The sequence below is a fragment of the Condylura cristata genome, unplaced genomic scaffold (genome assembly GCF_000260355.1).
Source record: "Condylura cristata isolate star-nosed mole 26May11 unplaced genomic scaffold, ConCri1.0 scaffold00024, whole genome shotgun sequence".
NCBI classification, from domain to species: domain Eukaryota; kingdom Metazoa; phylum Chordata; class Mammalia; order Eulipotyphla; family Talpidae; genus Condylura; species Condylura cristata.
Genome location: NW_004567125.1, coordinates 22658347 through 22676672, shown reverse-complemented (window position 1 = coordinate 22676672; position 18326 = coordinate 22658347). Strand labels below are relative to the sequence as shown.

At 42.9% G+C, this 18326-nt stretch overlaps 2 protein-coding genes across 3 annotated transcripts in view; one reads left to right on the top strand and one right to left on the bottom strand.

The window, feature by feature from the left end:
* Positions 1-7099, top strand: part of NPHS2 (nephrosis 2, idiopathic, steroid-resistant (podocin)) — a 14618-nt gene extending 7519 nt beyond the window's left edge. The window contains exons 5-8 of one of the 2 annotated variants that reach the window (XM_004688527.1): positions 1815-2018; positions 3680-3735; positions 5088-5166; positions 6821-7099. In XM_004688527.1, coding sequence (XP_004688584.1) covers positions 1815-2018; positions 3680-3735; positions 5088-5166; positions 6821-7099 — 618 coding nt within the window. The remainder of the gene's footprint in view (positions 1-1814; positions 2019-3679; positions 3736-5087; positions 5167-6820) is intronic. The other variant, XM_012728975.1, reaches the window with a different exon arrangement.
* Positions 7100-16678: 9579 nt separating this feature from the next.
* The window catches only part of AXDND1 (axonemal dynein light chain domain containing 1), a 47872-nt gene continuing 46224 nt past the window's right edge, over positions 16679-18326 (bottom strand). Inside the window, exon 25 of the mRNA XM_012728973.1 lies at positions 16679-16849. Coding sequence (XP_012584427.1) covers positions 16767-16849 — 83 coding nt within the window. The 3' untranslated portion in view covers positions 16679-16766. The remainder of the gene's footprint in view (positions 16850-18326) is intronic.

Here is an 18326-nt window from a genome sequence, read left to right as displayed (position 1 = left end):
ACTTGTACATTGCGTGGGAATGTAAAATGGTGCACCTGCTGTAAAAAAAAAATGCGTGGGGGTTGCTCAAAACATTAAAATTATAGTTACCATTTGATCCAACAATTTCATTTCTGGGTATTACTCCAAAGAATTAAAAAGAAGATTTTGAAGAAGTTTGTAGATATATGTTCATAGCAGCATTATTCACATAGCCAAAAGGTAGAAGCAACCCAAACATACATTAATATTTGGACAGATAAACATAATATAGAATATAGCTATAATGGAGTAGGATTCCATTTAAAAAAAGGAAGGAAATCCTGACATACAATATACATACATACATACATGAACATACAACATGAATGAACCTCGAAAACATTAGACTAAATGAAGTAAGCCAATCACAAAAGGACTGTATGATTCTATGAGGTATCTAGACAAGTCAAATTCAGAGACAAAGTGGTAGTTGCAGGGACTCAGAAGAGGGAATGAGGAGTTCTTTAATGAGTTTCAAATCTAGAAAATGCTTACTTATTGATGTTAATGGACTTATGACTACTTTAACTATGTGCTTAAAAATGATGAAGATGGTAAATTAGATGTTAAATATATTTTACCACAATTAAAAAGGAAAAAAAGAGATAACATAGGTTTTTCTAGCAGTGATTTCGATTTTTAAGCTTGCCTAAATTGTCTTCCTCACTTTCAATTTGAGGTTTTCTCTTTTCTTTTTTGATAATGGAAATTACATATGAGAAATAAGTTTATTTCTAGATAATAAAGTGCAAAAAGAAATAAAATAATCCTATTCTAGACAAATGTTGATATTTTGATGAGATTGGGTACTGAAGACTGTGTTGATACTTTGAGTATATCTTTGCAGACTTTTCATATCTTACATATGTAGATATATATTTACCTATATGTATATTTTGACATGTCTTCTTCTACTCAACAATCTAGTCTGATCATCCTAGCTCTGCTTCTACCTTTTTTATTTAAATGAGGTTATAGGATTTCATTTTATTGATATTTTATTCAACTAATACCTATTGTTAATATTATTTCCAATAAATAAAATTGGAAAAAAATTATGGCAAAAAATACTGTAAATAACATTTTATCAGTTATACATTCTTTTTGTTTATTTATTTGTATTTTTTATCACTGTTCATTTTTAAACAATGTTTGCTTTCTTTTTTCAGGTGCAGTCCCCATAGAATTTCCACCACCAATTTACCGATGCACCATCACCATAGTCCCCTGTTCCGATCTTTTTGATGGCCAAATAGTATTCCACTGTGTCTATATACCACATCTTCTTGGTCCAGTCATCTATTTGGGGGCATCTGGGTTGTTTCCAGGTTTTATATATTATAAGTAGTTGTATCAGCTACATCCTTAATAATTGCTAAAAAATGGAAATGTTGAGCATGTGTGTCTCTTAGGATTTTCAAAACGACACTTATTTGCCCTCTAGTGTACACTCTTAATCCCCATGCTTCCCAGAACGTGCATCTCTTTTAGCAGATTTTTTTGAGCATTGCTTTAAGAAAATTTGACATTCAATCAATTGAATGTTTTCATACAAGAAAATTTTTACTGAATTTTTTGGTAACGGGATTTCTTAAAATTCTGAGTTCTTTAATGTGTTCAATGAAACAACATACTTTTCAAAAACATGTCTATTTTGAATAAGTGTGGAATCACTACTCTGTTTTTCTTGCTACAATCTTACTCTGAGAAAATGCCCTTTCAACACATTTAGCTCCTCTATCCCCACATGAGAAAAAAAGCCCAGGAGTTTCTCCAAACTTTTCTCTGCCTAGGTTGTGACCAAAGACATGTTTATAATGGAGATAGATGCCATCTGCTACTACCGGATGGAAAACGCCTCTCTCCTCCTAAGTAGTCTGGCTCATGTGTCCAAAGCTGTCCAATTCCTCGTGCAGACCACCATGAAGCGTCTCCTGGCACATCGATCCCTCACTGAAATTCTTCTAGAGAGAAAGAGCATTGCCCAAGATGTAAAGGTACTTACAAATTTAACATTGAATATGTTGAAATATCTTTTTTTCATTTCTCCAGTGGTCATTTATTGAATGTTGCCTGCTGTGATGGGAACGCTGAGGAGGAGGTCACGGCAGCCAGTCATGCTCCCAGTCTGCTGTGGTCAGTCATTGATGGCCAGTTTTTGCTCTCACCTCTGTTCCAGTGGCTTTAGACTTATTGTAAAGTGCCCCCATATCAGAAAGTGATGGGAGTGCAAGTTGGCAGAGGTGGTAGAGATAGACAGGGGGGGTTGGTGGTATATAAAGGTGGTAAGGAAAACTTCTTGGAGCTTCCAGTCTGGTTGGCAAAACAAGCAATGTCAAATGACGAGGCATGCAAATAAGACTTTCAAATAAAAAGAGGTCAGATACCACAGATCCTCTGATTAATTTCTCAATCAGTTCTCTAAAATTGATTTGGAATTAGGGGAAAGAGAAGAGCTGCTTCATCGAGCACAGAGGCACCAAGCTCAGCAACCTCAGGCATTAGGTAGGGTTGGCTTTGATTCTTACCACAAATTGCCAGAAGAAGAGAGATAAGGGCCTTCTTGGTGGCACAAGGGGTTTTGATTCTGTGTCTCTGAAGAGCCCTGACTCATACAGACTTGAATAGTCATTTCTCCAAAGATATGCAAATGGCCACCAAACACATGAACAGACCCTCAACCTCACAAATTAGATTAGTGAGTGCATCAGAGAAATACACATCAAAACCAATGAGATACTGCATCAAATCTAGTAGATGGCTACTATAAAGAATAAAAAAAGAAAAAAAGTGTAGAGCAAACATAAAAAATTAGAAGTCTTGTACATAGATAGTGGGAATGTAAAATGATGCACCTGCTGCTAAAAAAAGTTTTGGGGTTGGTTGCTCAAAAATTAAAAATATAGTTACCATTTGACCTAACAATTTCACTTTCTGGATTTAAGTCTCAAAATTATTAATCTATGCCAGCAACTGCAGCAGGAGTTCAATACCTGGCCAGGAAGCTAACCTACCTGGTGCTGCAGACCTCTCCTTTCTCTCCCACTACTCTCCTCAGCAGTGTACTTCAGTCAATCTGCCTGTTCTGGATGGGCTCCAGGTTTCTTATCATGATGTGAAATGCCCCTTCGGCAGTAACTATCAGGGGGAAAAAAAGGTCTATTGCTCAAAAGAGCTGGAAATTAGAACACTCTGGCCACATACCACTTAGAGGGAGATAGTGTGCCCTCTAGGGCTTTGTGGACTTACAAATCCCCTTGTGAATCTAAATTACAAGAGCAGATATGTAAAGTGTGGGGAGAGAAATAATAGAATGGAAAAAGAAAAATAGTATGTCAGTTCCAGTGACCAGTGATCTAAATCAGCCAGGACCTATAAAACAAAGGAGACTTGTTGGGGGCTGGCAGCCTAGCTCCTGTGGCCTGCCCTGGCTTCCCTGTGGAGGGCGCCTCTTTGATGGGAATGACTCTGCCTGCAAAGCTTCATTCAGATTATTACCCTGTTACAAAAAAGAAGTCGATTGTCAAGCTTATACTACAAGAATGCTTTGCAGGTAAACACTGTAAAGTTAACAAAACAGGGCAAAAATGTTCTTTCAGAAATAGACTTTTAAGGTATGAGGGAGGTTCTCACTGACATCTTAACGTTTTCTCCACAGGTCGCCTTGGATTCAGTGACCTGTATTTGGGGAATCAAAGTGGAGAGAACAGAAATGTGGGTAGGAAATTAACTGGGTAGTACACTATAGTAAAGGCAGTTATTTGGTTTCATTTAAAATTTTATATTTGAAAAATTATTTTCTTTCAATGGATACTATGGTAACATTAGCATAAATTTGGGAGGGAAAGAGGAAAAATTAACAATATGTCTCCTCGCCAAAACCAAACCACTGTAACATATGGGCAAATTCCTTTGAAGCTTTCGCTCCATATGCTAAAAAATTTCTTTTTGAGATAAAATTCATGTAACATAAAACCCATCATTTTAATTATCTTCAAGTACAAATCAATAGTTTTTAGTATATTCAGAGTGGTATAACCAGCATTACTACTATTCTAGGGCAGGCTGAGAAAACCCCAGGACCCCTAAACCTGCCTGTTCTAAAGGTCATCTACCACATCAAGAAAAAACATACTCTAGTAAGACCATCAACAGAAAATAACTTTAATACAGTTAATGCACAATAGAGAAGAGAAAGAATATAATTAAAATAGTTTTCACACAAAACCCTTTTGTGGGTTAAATGCCCAGCCAAACAGGGTTGGCCCAAAGCAGGGCCACTGAGTCCTGAAAGCCTGTCACAAGCCTAAGGCACCTCTGGGTGGGAACCATAGGGAAGGGATAGAAGGGGCCACCACATCTGGAAGGATAAAAGTAGAAACAAAATCAAAATCAAGCTGCCATTGTTAACCTCCCCGGGGGCCTCTCACCCACATCTGTTTCACGTGTGTCCTTCCACCTTCCCAGGTCCAAGGCTGAGAAGTGCAGCTTCTTCACATGTCTCTCTGCTCCACGTGCCTCCTTCAGGTCTCCTCCATGCTCCCTACCTTCACCCAGTCTTCTCCTTCAGTCTCCTCCTCCCTGTCCAGCTGCACCCTTTCTTAGGGTGGGACTGGGAGCCTGGAACTTCTTCCTTCCCTGGATGCCACCATTCCCCCCCACCATATCTATGGTGGTGTAGGTCCCAGAGTGCAGCCTTAGGAGACAGTGTTTTCCAGGGCTCCAGTGTATATAAGAGAAACCAGAATCAGTCATTGTCCATGGATGTTTGGTGTGCAAAAGTCCTCCATTTGTGGAAAATAGTCTATCCGTCCAAGCCAAAAACAAACTAAAAGAAAAAATAAAATCTGGAGGCATTATCTAAAACAAAATAGCAATCGTCATGTCAGAAAAATAACAGCAAGAAAAAAATCTTCAAACTGGCAAGTTTTTCAAGGGGTATGGTTGGCTGGGTATGGTTGGCTGTTTCATTTTCTGTGGGCATTGGCCTCCCCGCCCTGTGTGTGTGACTCAGCGATTGGGAGCAGTGCCCAGCACTCACCTGCCACACCTTCTTTCTTTTCCAGTAAGGATGTGAGGCTGCCAGCCGGGCTTCAGCACTCGCTGGCGGTGGAAGCCGAAGCACAAAGACAGGCCAAAGTGCGGGTGAGCTGACACGGAGCAGCCCACCCTCCTACCTCAGCTGCTTTTTGAGGAGCACCAGAGCCTCCAAAAGAAGACCCTAGCAGGGAACTCTTCCCTTTGCTTCCTCAACCCCCAATCATCTCAGAGTGGGGAGAAACCTGACTCAGGCCCCCACACCTCTATTAAACGCTCTCCTCAAGAATGTGACTGGCCTACCTGGTGCAACATCTGTTTTCCTATTATATCCTCCCTCTGAAGCCACTGGTGTGGGCACGACCTCCTCTTTACTGAGTCTTGGCTTCGTTGTCTCCTCACGGCATAGCCCAACTCTCTTCTCTCACGCTGGCATCTTTCCCTGGGTAGTATCAGTCCCATCAACTCTGTAGGTCAGCGCCACCCCAGCCCTGCATCCCTCACTCTGTCCAGGTTCTGGAGGGACAGCCACAACGAGGGCTTAAGTCCCCAATGCAGAGCCAAGAGAAGGCTGTGCTATCAGCTGCAGCTATGCCCCTGAGAGGCAAAATGTGCCTGCCCACAGCCCCTGAGGACTGATGTGTAGGCAGGCTGGGGTGCTGGGAAGAGGAAAATGAAGACTGAAGCTGGGGACAGGTTTCTCTTAAACAGCACCCAAATGTAAAAGAAGGAGGATACTGCAGCATTGTTGGGGGGGGGGGCGGTGGGCAGGTAGTCATCTGGGCAGAGGCCTTCCAGATCCCTGTGTCTGGTCCTCTTTGTCCACTTTGGGTGGCATTTGAGTGGGGAGTTTGGTGCTTTTTTTCCTGACATGTTAACCTGCCCCTTTGGGGAGTCACCATTCAGGCTTCTATGTCTTTGCATGGAACACTGACTACTCTTCTTTATAAGATGATATTCAGAATGTTTCAAGGCCTGATAAACAATATTAATAATGCCCTTCATCCAGCCCTCCCTGGTGGCGCAGCGGGTTAAAGCACAGCACTGAGAATCTAAAAAGCTGCATGAGTTCGATCCCTGCCTGCCCCGGAGGTGACCACATGGCGTGGCAGACCTCTCCTGACCCGTCCGCTGCTCCCCTCAGCAGTGTACTTCGTCGATCTGCCTGTTCTGCTCCCTGCTCTGTCTCTGGTGAAGCCTCTCACCGCCCCTAAGCCTCTGGCCTGCACCCCAGTTCTATATGCACAAATAAATAAATCTTTAAAAAAAAATGCCCTTAATCCTTCACTAGACCTGTCAGGTGTCTCAAATTCTGTCCTAATTTTTTTTTTTAAAGATTTATGCATAAGGGACTGGGGTACAGGCCAGAGGTGCAGGGGCAGTGAGAGGCTTCACCAGAGACAGAGTGGGGAGCAGAACAGGCCAACTGACGAAGTACACTGCTGAGGGGAGCAGCAAGCAGGTCAGGAAAGGGCTACCACACTATGTGGATCAGCTCTAGAGCTGGAGATCGAACTCTGCACTGAAGTGGCTACGGCTAGCTTGCAGTGCTGCGTCCTAACCAGCTGCGCCACCAGGAAGGGCCCCTGCCCTAAATTTTAGTGAATAGTATGTTTCCCTAGATCTTGACCTTGAGAAAGAAGACAGTGCGCTCTGCCCTCAGCAGCGCCTGTCCCACTGTGCTTGAGTGTTGCATCACACTGGGTAATTGTTTGTGGAACAAAGAACAATCACTGTGCTCTTCTTTATATCTGCTCTCTAGATGATTGCTGCAGAAGGGGAAAAGGCCGCCTCCGAGTCCCTGAGGATGGCTGCCGAGATTCTGTCAGGCACCCCGGCTGCTGTTCAGCTTCGATATCTCCACACCCTGCAAGCTTTATCCACAGACAGACCTTCCACTGTGGTTTTACCTTTGCCGTTTGACTTACTAAATGTCCTGTCTTCTCCCAGCAACAGAACACAAGGCAGCATCCCCTTACCCCACCCTCCCAGACCTGTTGAGCCACTGAATCCGAAAAAGAAAGACTCCCCCATGTTATAGGTAGAGCTGAGGACAATGAGCCTGGAAAGGAGCCACAAAACCGCTACACCCCTTAGCCACAAACAGCACTCTCCCCTATCGCCTGCCCTGTCTTTATTGCCATATGGAATCCCGAAGTCACGGTGCAGCAAACTACATAAGAAGACAGTGAGAGGAGATGACAGAGAAGTCGAGATGGACCTTCTATGGCATTAATTATGGACAGAGCTTAGCCAGCATTCTGCTTTGGAAAGAATTTTGAGTCTCTATCTGGCTAAAGTCCAGTGTCCTTCTGGATGACTGTCCTTTGGCCCCTTTGGCAAGCTCTGCTGCTCCCACATACCTTTCTACTTGCTTATCATGAGCTACTATAGTCCTAGAGTTAGCAAGCAGGCTTCTCCCCAACTATATTATCTCCTCAAAGCACCTCTCAGTCTTTTCCTTGCTTTATACTCATTCTTGCACACCCCACCCCATATTCCTCTACCCTGATGTGGCACCACAGTGATATTTAAATGTTCTTGAGTGAATGAAAGAAAAAGAGATGTGCTTGGACTGGATATAAAATTTACACCTAATTAAAGGACTTCTCAATGCACTTTTTTTTTTTAAAGTTTATTCTATTTATGCATATAGAACTGGGGTGCAAGCCAGAGGTGAAGGGGCAGTGAGAGGATTCACCAGAGACAGAGTGGGAAGCAGAACAGGCCGACTGATGAAATACACCACTGAGGGGAGTAGCGGGTGGCGGGTCAGGAGAGGTCTGCTGCGCCATGTGGGTCACCTCCCGGGGCCGGGGATTGAATTCGCATTGAAGTGGCTGTGTTAGCTTGCAGTGCTGCGTCCTAACCGGTTGCACCACCAGGGAGGGCCAAATGCACTTTTTTAATATAGAGAAATAACAAAAAATATAAAAAATTTATCCAATAAATATTGCTAAGGTGTGAGAAAGAATCACTGTAAATATTAAACTGATACATTTCCAGTATCAAATGTGCCAGTAATAACATGTTGTGATCTCCGCATGCCTTGAACTGTGCTTTTCTTGCACAGATGTTACCTAATAGGAATACATTCCTGTAAGTGTTATTTTCAATTAATTCACATTATACAATAAAAATAAACCCAGGGCCTCACTGGTGGCTTAAGGTTTAAGTCTCAGCATTATCACCACAGTAGTCTGAGTTCAGTCAGGGCCAGGGAGGTGACCCACGTGGCGCAGAAGACCTCTCCTGCCTGCTGCTCCCCAAGCAGTGTGTTTCAGTAAAATCTGCCTATTGTGTTCCCTACTCTGTTTCTGGCAAATCTTCTCACCACCTCCCTCCTAGTACCTCTGGCCTGCACCTGGGTTTTACTCAAAAATATAAAAAAACCGTATCTTCAGGGAAAAAGTCAGCCAAGTAAATAAGAGAGTGCATTGAGGTATATACCAAATCTTCAATAATATTGGGGCCTCCCTGGTGGCCCAGTGGTAAAATTTCAGTGCAATCACCAGGATGGCCTGAGTTAGATCCCGGCCGCGGAACTAACCCACATATAGTGCAGCAGACCTCTCTTGTCTTACCTGCTGCTCCCCTTAGCAGGATAGTGCAATAAATACACATATTCTGCTCTCCATTTTGTTGCTGCTGAATTCTATAACCCCCACACCTCTGGTCTACACTCCACACACACACACACACACACACACATTGCTGATACTAGAAAATTATGACTAAAATTATCCTATGAATGAAATTCTACTTAAAATAGAACTGTCCATGTACCTGGGTCAGAGAGACATGATGACAGTCATCCCCAATCCCTCACTAGTTGGTGACTTCTGTCCTTCAAACTTCCTCCTCAATCTTCACTCATGTTACCTGATGCTGTTATTTTATGTTGGAGATATACCCATGCTATCTTATACTGTAGATTTCATTTTCCATGAAAATATCCAGATGGGATTTTTCTTTATGAAGGTTCTCCCTTAATACCTTGCTGAGTATTATTTTAGAGAGAAAATATATTTTCTGAGCCCCTGGAAGTGGATCTAGAAATTTTTATAGTATTTTGTCTGTTTTGAAACAAAAAGTTTCTGTATATTTAAGTAATAGGAACTGGGTCCAAGATCAGGATGCTTGCCTGTCCTGCCCTCTCTCAATCACTTCCATGTTCCTTCCTTTTCTGCCATCCTTTTGCCCTCTGAAAAAAAAAAAGAACAAAAGTTCTCCAGCAGTGTACTATAACATACCATGCTGATAGTCTTAGGGTGTTGTCTCTGGTGTATGACTCTAGGCTGCCTCCTCACCTCCATTCACAGTTGGGGGAACCACACCTTCCAACCTGGCCCTAGGGCCTTAGCGGACAAAGTGTCTTTCCCAGATTATATAAGACATTAGACAATTTCATCATCTATATACTCCAACAACCATGTCAAATTTATAGTGACAGCAATGTATTTATAATGCCACCATGTTTTGAGATAACTCTGAATTTTGTTTCAAAAGTCTAGTTCACCTCATCCTAGAAAATATGTTTTCATGTCTTAAAGAAAAATATTCCGCCCCCCCCACCTCTGTTCCTACCTTCAAGGGGGATATGTGTTTGTGGGGAGTCACAGAAAAGTGGTCTCTGCTGGAGACAATGGGAGATTCTGAAGCAAAAGAGCAGGTAAAGCTCTAACCATACACAAAATACAAAATGTGGAATCCAGAAGATTGTCAAACCCAAGTAAGTCAAAGGTGGGTAACAAAATCTTCCAGAACCAGGAGGTTGGTGCCAGAGTGGAAAACAAACACTGATGAGGCAACAAGAGATAGCATGAGCATTGAGGGGGAAAACTCCTGAGGGATAGCCTAGAATGTCTAATCTATTGGGGTTGCTGTTGTGCACCAGTTAGGACACGGTCACAGATGTTCCAGTAAAAGATCAGTGCCACCTAGGGCGTACCTGAAGTGGGGAGCATTTCTCCTGACCGCCATCCCAACACACTGGTTTTTGGGGTTAAGGCTTTTTGGTCACTTTTCACCCCGTATCTCAGGCATACATTGGCAGGAGAAATGGAGGGGTGGTAGGGCCCTGCTGGTGCAGGTATAGCAAACCAGGAACCGAACAATTAGGAGTGAATGCCAGGATGATAAAGTAGGAATGGCTTGTACAGCCCTTAACAATTCCACATCGCTGCGTTCTTATCTGCCTATGTAGCTCTTTCTGGTGGTCTCTTCTGATATCTGGCTCTAGTCAACATAACACTTTCTCATTAGAATGCCAGAGGGCATCTTCTAGGTCTGTTTGAGTGCCCTGTGTTGCCCTTGGGTTATGGGACAATTCGGATGCAGAATCTTGGTGGGAGAGAAATGATGGGAATAAGGTGCCCTGAAATTATGTTATGGGTGGAAGGGTATAGTGAATAGTCAGGCCAATTCTTCAGAGCTAGCTAGGGGAGCCTCTGATAGTGCTGACTGCAAGGTTTCAGCACCAGAATTCCCTGAAACCCAGGTGCTACATTCCCCCAGATACTGATCTTGAAATAATAGGTAGAAGATATGCTGGACAGCACGATCAAAGCTATGTAGCAGGAAAGAATTTTTCCCTGCAAACTGATTTTAATAGTGATAGTTTGAGCTATCCTAACAAAACCCAATAGAGTGGTTTATCAACAATAGAAATTTATTGCTCTCAGGTCTAGAGGCTAGAAAAATTCTAGATACCACCAGAATTAACATCTGGTGAGGAATCAATTCTGGTTCATAGACAGATGTCTCCCACTGTCCCCTCTGCGTATCCCCACCTGGTGTGAAGTGGAAGGAAGTTCTCTGGGGTCTCTTATTTTATTGTCATGGTAAAGACTGCTTTATTGACAGCAGTACAAGTCAATAAATATTGATTCCCCAAACAACTGATTATTTATCAGATCACAGAACTAGCTGACTGCTAGAATGACAGATTGAAGTCAATTGTGCTTCTTGGGAAATGAAGCCATAACCAGCTGATATCAAACTTGCCAGACTTCATCGAGACTGCCACTCACTAATCTTGGACACGCTACTAATTTCCCCAAGAGGCCACACAGAGCTCCCTCCTCAGCGCTGGGTCCCATAAGAAAACGTCTCACTCAGGACCGAGCCTCCACCGCATATCACTGAGGCTTCTAAGCCTGCTGGAAACGGAGTTTAGCTTCTTACTGTGGGCGCAGATTTAAATCCTTGGGCCTGGCAAGCTGGTGCCTCCAGGGCTAAGGAGGCTTCAGTTAGTGAGAAAGTGCCGGTCTCTGAAGACAGTTACTACACAGGAGGAAAATGGCTGCCCCTATTGATGGTGATCTCGCGCCCCCTGCTGGCCATTCTGGAGTTACTGCGCTCTCAAAGCCACGTCACTCGGCAGGTGGCGCTGTGGGGTTCCGCGTCATCAAACCAGCTCTCGTCTGGGATGTCTGGACAGGACCAGGCAAACAAAGAAATCTTATTTTTTGACAGTTGAATAAAGCAGAATTGATTAGTGAATTTACACGATTTTAATATGTAAGGACAGTCTCATATACACTGCAACTTTACATATGCTAAGCAACAGGTAATTGTGCTTACTCAGCAAAATATTTGGGTCGAATATAAAATTCACAGCCTTTCACCTCTTTTTCACCATCTCGAACATGACCGCTTAGTTTTAAATACACTAACAATGAATGTGCTAACAATGAGACATAATGACAGAGTCAGAAGGCAAACACGTCTATTGTGATTTACCCCTGTATCTTAGGCTAATGTTCAATGAACTATGCTTTAAAGATAAGTAAGTAAATGAATGCTATCCACCAGTCCCATAAATAACCAATCTTATTTTTTCAAATAATAATTACATCTCTTCAAACCACAAAAACCTTGGTGAAGAGAGAAGTTTCTGCTTTGAAGTAAGAGAAGGTTGTCATGTTTAAAACTGCCCGCCTGCAAGATGACATCCCTGGATCGGCAGGAAGTACAAGGACAGCGACCCTATACTGGATAGTGGTCCAGTACTGCATAAACCTAGTACCAGAGAGCACAGAAAACGGCCCTCACTGTCAAATAATTATAATCGTGGGGTTCAACCTGTCTGTAGGCTCCCTCAAGAACAAGTGGAAAGGCTTTCTTTGTTACGTCTGGCCTGGGGTATTTTCAGTGTTGAATCCACTTCCTCGGTAGCTTTTGCCAAAAGCTCTTAAAGGCATAGGTGCTGACCTCATACCTGGGTGATTTAAGGTAAGGGAGTGGAGTGCAGTTTTCATAAGGTCAGGACAGCATTGAACGTCCATCTGTAGCATGGTTGTATGTTCATGGAGTTAAGTTCACACCATTTCTAGGAAACTCTGGAAAGCGTGTCCCATACTTGTGTAGAAATTGCAAATGGACAAATGTTCCATTGAGAACATGATGAATCTAAGTCTGTATGTTTGCTCACCTATGCATTCACTCATTGACCAAAATGTTCCTGACCTTGTTTTGATTCTGGGAAGTACATGGCACATAGCAAAATGTCCCTACCCAAAGGGCTTCATCCTAGGGAACGGAAACATGAAAAAAAGAAAAAGAAACTGAAAACAAAGTAACAACCAAATAAAAACACATAAAGACTGATTAAAGCTTGAGGAAATGTGAAGTGTAATGAAGGCAATTAGCAGCTGTGCAAACTGTGGCTATACAGAAAGCCAAATTGTGCTGACACATTAGGGGATTAGGAAGTTTTCTCAGTCAAGAAAAAAATTATTTTTAAGTTGTTGCTTTCCAATGATCTGAAACTTTGAAATTTCTTGGTTATTAGTTTTTGGGCTATGAAAATTTTTTTTATCCTAATAGTTTATTTTTACAACATTTTATTCTTTTTTCCATCCAGCTGTAATCCTCGTGGGCTTCCCATCACCAAATCACCCATGTGCCGTCACCGTAGTCCAGTGCACGCCCCACCCCCACACATTTTTTTTTTTTAAAGTTTTATGTATTTGTGCATACAGAACTGGGGTACAGGCCAGAGGCTCAGGTGCGGGGAGAGGCCTCACGAGAGACAGAGTGGGGAGCAGAACAGGCAGATCTATGAAGTACACTGCTGAGGGGAGCAGTGGGCGGGTCAGGAGAGGTCTGCCGCACCATGTGGTCACCTCGAACTCACTTGGAAGTGGCTTTAGCTTCTCAGCGCTGTGCTTTAACCCGCTGCTCCACCAGGGAGGGCCACACACACATTTTTTATCCCATTCCCCACTCCATCCCATAAAATGTCTCTGGTATATAGTTGTTCATTATTATTATTCCCACCCCCCACCCCCCGGCAGTTTATGCTCCTGCTTTGAGTGAACCCATCTGGTATTTTTCTTTTTCTTTCTGGTTTATTTCACTAAGCATGATCCCTTCGTTGGGCTATGAAAATTTTAATAAATTTCAGATGTAGTGGAAACTTTAAACATGTTTTGATCTTTTCCCAGACTCACCTTATAGAAGTGCTGCCGCCGTTGGGAGTTCTCCATTCTTGTCTGCATTCCCCCTCAAGCCATCACCTGCACCACAGGATTAAAATCAGCCATGCACTCATCTGCTTCCTTAACTGCACTGGAACTTCTGCTTTCTAACTCATCTCTGGTGCCTGTGCTCTCTACATGCCTGTACCCAGGCATGTGTACCCAGGTAATATGTATATTCCCACCCAGACTAGGCTAATGCGTGAACTATATTTCCACAGAAAGCTACATCCTGGTGAGAAAGTACTTGTTTACTTGCCTTCTTAATACACAGCCTTGTGAGATGCATCAAATCAGTGAATATGCTGGTCCCCCAGTCCCTGACCACAGAAAGAAGAAAGCTGGGAAGGACACTGGAAATAAGAACTACGGCCATGAACTGGTCAGGGAAGAAGATCCAGGTCATGGAAATGACAAAGAGAGAGAGAGAGAACCTGTGTATCCTCCATAAACAATAATGTTCTCATTTCCAAAGAAAGGGAAGTCCGTACTATCCATGGTTACATAGTCCACTACTAGACGCCAACTTCTCCCTCCGACATCCTTCACTAGGGATTGGCAGGCAGAGCTGACAGAAGGAGGGCACCGTGAGACCCAGACGCCACATAAATTCCCAGGACACACCATTCAAAATCCCTACTCACACGTGGGAAGAAGTTACTTGACCACAAGGTCAAGTACTGTTCTGTGCTGAACGGGGGTTGGGGTGGGGGGGACCTCTACCTCCTCCTGAGGACCAAACAAGAAGAGTTTTTCACCTTTGCTTTGCAGATGAGGAAATGGCTCTGCTCCCTCTGAAACAGTAGCCCGTCTAGTCTTCTTTACTTCCACAGCCCAGTCAAGTTCTAAGTCACAAATTGAAACTTTCCCATTTTTTCCATACCTTACTACGTCCCACGTGGAAGATTTCTCCTTTTCTATGTGTGACTGAGCCCCAACCTCTTTTCTCTCAGCCCAACATAAGCCACTTCAGCTCAAAAGCAATTTCTGCTCCTGGAGAACTGGCAGATGTCCCACGGAGAAGACTGTGTAACATGGGTCACATTGCTGATAATACATTGCTGTGTCATCACCAGCACACACGGGGTGAGGGGGGTCTCATTGTGGCCTTGAGGTGCGTTTCTCTAGTAAGTGATGCTGAACATTTTTTCATGTGGCATTTCGACTTTTGCCAGACTAATTGTTTTCTATATGCCCTACATTATGACAGCTGGCTTTTGAACATTGTAGTGAGATTCCAATTTCTGTAAAGGTTTTTTGGGCTAGTCTCATTATCTGATCATCACTTAAAACTTTTAAACACAGAAATGTATTTGGGAAGGTCAATGTCTTTGCATGGCATCCATTTGGGGTTCTGCCTGGATTTTAATGAGCTGTAATTCCTGAGGGACTGACTCAGGACTAGAAAGAACTTTTCTTGAAATTATTGGTTATTTCTACGGTCAGTGCTTTTTCTCTAGCAATTTCACACACTTTCTCGTCTGTATATACCCTCTGTTTTTAACATTCTGGAAAAGTCCTAGATCTGACTTTTGTGGCCATTTCTCAATTCAGCAAGAGCCAACTCCACTTATTATTTTAGAAATGCTTTCTGAGAATGCATAAAGGTATTACTGTTTCTTTCCTTTTGCAACTTTTAAAACAATCCCGGGTCCTGAGTCTCAGTATCAATATATCTTGACCAAAACAAATACATCTGCATTTATTTATAAAAACCTGCCAGGTCCTTCTTGGTGAGTTGGAGGGCAGCACTACGAAGCTAGCCACAGCTGCTTCACGAGTTCTATCCCTAGCAAGGGAGGTGATCCACATGGTGTGGCAGACCTCTCTTTTCTCACCAGATGCTCCCCTCAGTAGTTCACTTCGTCAGTATGTCTGTTCTGCTCCCCAATCTGTCTCTGGTGAATCCTCTCACTGCCCCTGCATCTGTGGCCTGTAGCCCAGTTCTGCATGCATAAATAAATAAATAAATAATCCTTTTTTTTTTTTAAAGATGGTGTTGTTTTTGTTTTTTTTTTAAGGCTTATTTATTTATGCATATAGGACTGGGGTACAGGCCAGAGGTGCAGGGATGGTGAGAGGCTTTACCAGAGACAGAGTGGGGAGCAGAACAGGCAGATTGTGGAAGTACATTGCTGGGGAGAGCAGCGGGTGGGTCAGGAGAGGTCTGCCTGGCCATGTGAGTCACCTCTGGGGGCGGGGATTGAATTCACACTGGAGCATCTGCGGCCAGCTTGCAGTGCTGCATCCTAACCCGCTGGGCCACCAGGGAGGGCCCAAAGAATAATTAAAAAAAAAAAAAAGCATAGTACGCCCCAACATGCTTTTAATAAATTACCCTTCTGTGTTTGCAAGGGTGAGTTTCTGTCTGGCAACCAGACCATCACCTATAAAACACTGGATAGCACTGTGGTGGCAAATATCTCATTCCACTTCTAGTGGTAGCAGGCATAATTCTGACATTTAGAAAATGTTCCCTCTGCCCCACAGAGCTAAAGTGATATTGACACAATTTGAGAAGTAGGGTTCTTATGGTCAGGGATTGGGGTCTGCTCATTTGTTGGAAATGACCACTCATTCCTGCAAAGCAGGAATTATTCTGAAATTCCACCAAAAAGCCCCTGAATTTGCTAGAATCATCTAAGACTCTCTTTGGAAAGACAAAAGGTAGGGCTGGCTAGGCCCTGCTAGGTGGTAACTCTATGCTTGAGTCAACAGTTTCCACTTGGGCTGACAGACCATGAGTACAGCCAACTATTTAAAGAATTTCATGCTTTCTCCAGAGTTAAAGTGTCATACATTAGCTTAGGTAGGTTTTTTAAATCCATCTACATACATTTTGCTGATGGCCAGGGACAGGCCCGGACAGAGGTTTGGCTCTGGAATCAGGGGTGTCTCTGCAGCTTAAGTAGCAGGCAAAAATCTAAAATTTCAGGAGATAATCCAGAGGAACACCAAATATGTGAGCTGTAACCGTTGCAGCTCTGTTAAGGGTCTATTGAAGAAAATAAAGAAATCAATGGAAGAAGCTAGCAATTTTTTGGACAAGCTATCTTTAATCTGGGAGAAAAAGCTAAAGAATGGGTAATCTATAGCCATCACTTTGACTTTAAAAGGAAAGGTGTTCTTGGGTTGCATGTCATAGTTTTTCTAGTTGTTGCTGCAAAGGAAGTGTCGCCAGTTGATCTGTGTTGTCCACTCTATAGCAAAGACACCATATGGATGCTATTTGGGTTTTATGTTGTGATTGGGTTTAGTCCCAGTTTTGGATTTACTGCTGGAAGGACCTCCCTCCTTTCGATGTGTTTCTGAAAAGACAAAAACAATAGCATTGGTAACAACTACCTATTTATTAATAATTTTTTATTTTATAGAGCAATAAAAAATTCTTGTTCTGCCTGAGTAATCTCTAAGCTCCAAACAAGCTTGTGCCTCTAAGGTATGAGGAAATTGAGGTGCAGAATGCACTTTCCCAAAGTTTAAGTGTATGCGATTAACTGCCTGAATTCTGCATCTTGGAAAAGTGAGCTATGTGGTCTAAAAGAGAAAAAAGGAAGAAGACACGTCCTTCCTTCTTGTACACATTCAAGCTGAGTGGAAAAAAAATCAATAAAACTAGTCTCCAGAACCATCTCATAGCCACCCTTACAGCTTGTTCTGTCTCCAGGTTCCCGTCGCCAGTCTCCTGTGAACAGATCCATCTAAGCCCCACCCCTCCTGTGAACTATCTCCTCACGCCTCACCATTGGTCCCACTGAGATGAGACACTACACAGACTCCCTGCTTGATTCTTTTCTTCATTCAGTTCAGAACACAATAATTATTAAAAATATTGAAAGTCTCTCTACTATGTCCAGAACTTTACTCAGTAATCACAAGGCTCCTTCCTATAATGGACATTATTTTCCAGCCCTTTACCACATGGCTCTCAAGAGAAGCGTCATCTCATTGCAATGTTTCAAACAGAGATGTACTATATATACCCTCTGAGAGGCAAACAGCGCCAAGGCTGTCTGTATTTTTTTTTTTAAGATTTATTTATTTATTCGGAACTGGGGTACAGGCCAGAGGTGCGGAGGGTGAGAGGATTCACTAGAGACAGAGTGGGGAGCAGAACAGGCAGGTCGATGAAGCACACTGCTGAGGGGAGCAGCGGGCGGGCCAGGAGAGGTCTGCCACGCCATGTGGTCACCTCCGGGGCAGGCGGGGATCGAACTCATGGGGAAGCGGCTTTAGATTCTCAGTGCTGTGCTTTAACCTGCTGCGCCACCAGGGAGGGCCTGTCTGTATTTTTTAAAGGAGTGCCAGCTAACCCTAAGGAATGTCTAACTAGGATTTTCCAGAGAAAATGTTTAAGTCACCTGCATGGCATGGGAGCTACCTTGGTTGCAGTCAATTCCCCTAGCCTCTCCTCTCATTTATCACTTTGCACCCCACCCCTGTCTATGACTCTGATGGGGGTGCGTGCAAGGATGGGAAAGGATGTCTATGCGTTTGGACAGGTTTGGGGTTGGAAAATAACTATATACATGAATACATCTATTTATAGATATATATAATCTAGCTTTATCTAAATGAACAATTTTTATTCATGGAAATGGACAAAACTACTCATTCCATATTGAAGTAATCTCTCAGTTTAACACAAAAGCCCTTGGTATGACTTGCATACTTACTCTATAATCTGGAAAAATTAGTTTTCAAATTATCAAGATACAATTGTAACACAAACTGAATGATTTTTTTTTGATTCATGAAAACTATTTCACATATATTCAAACCTAA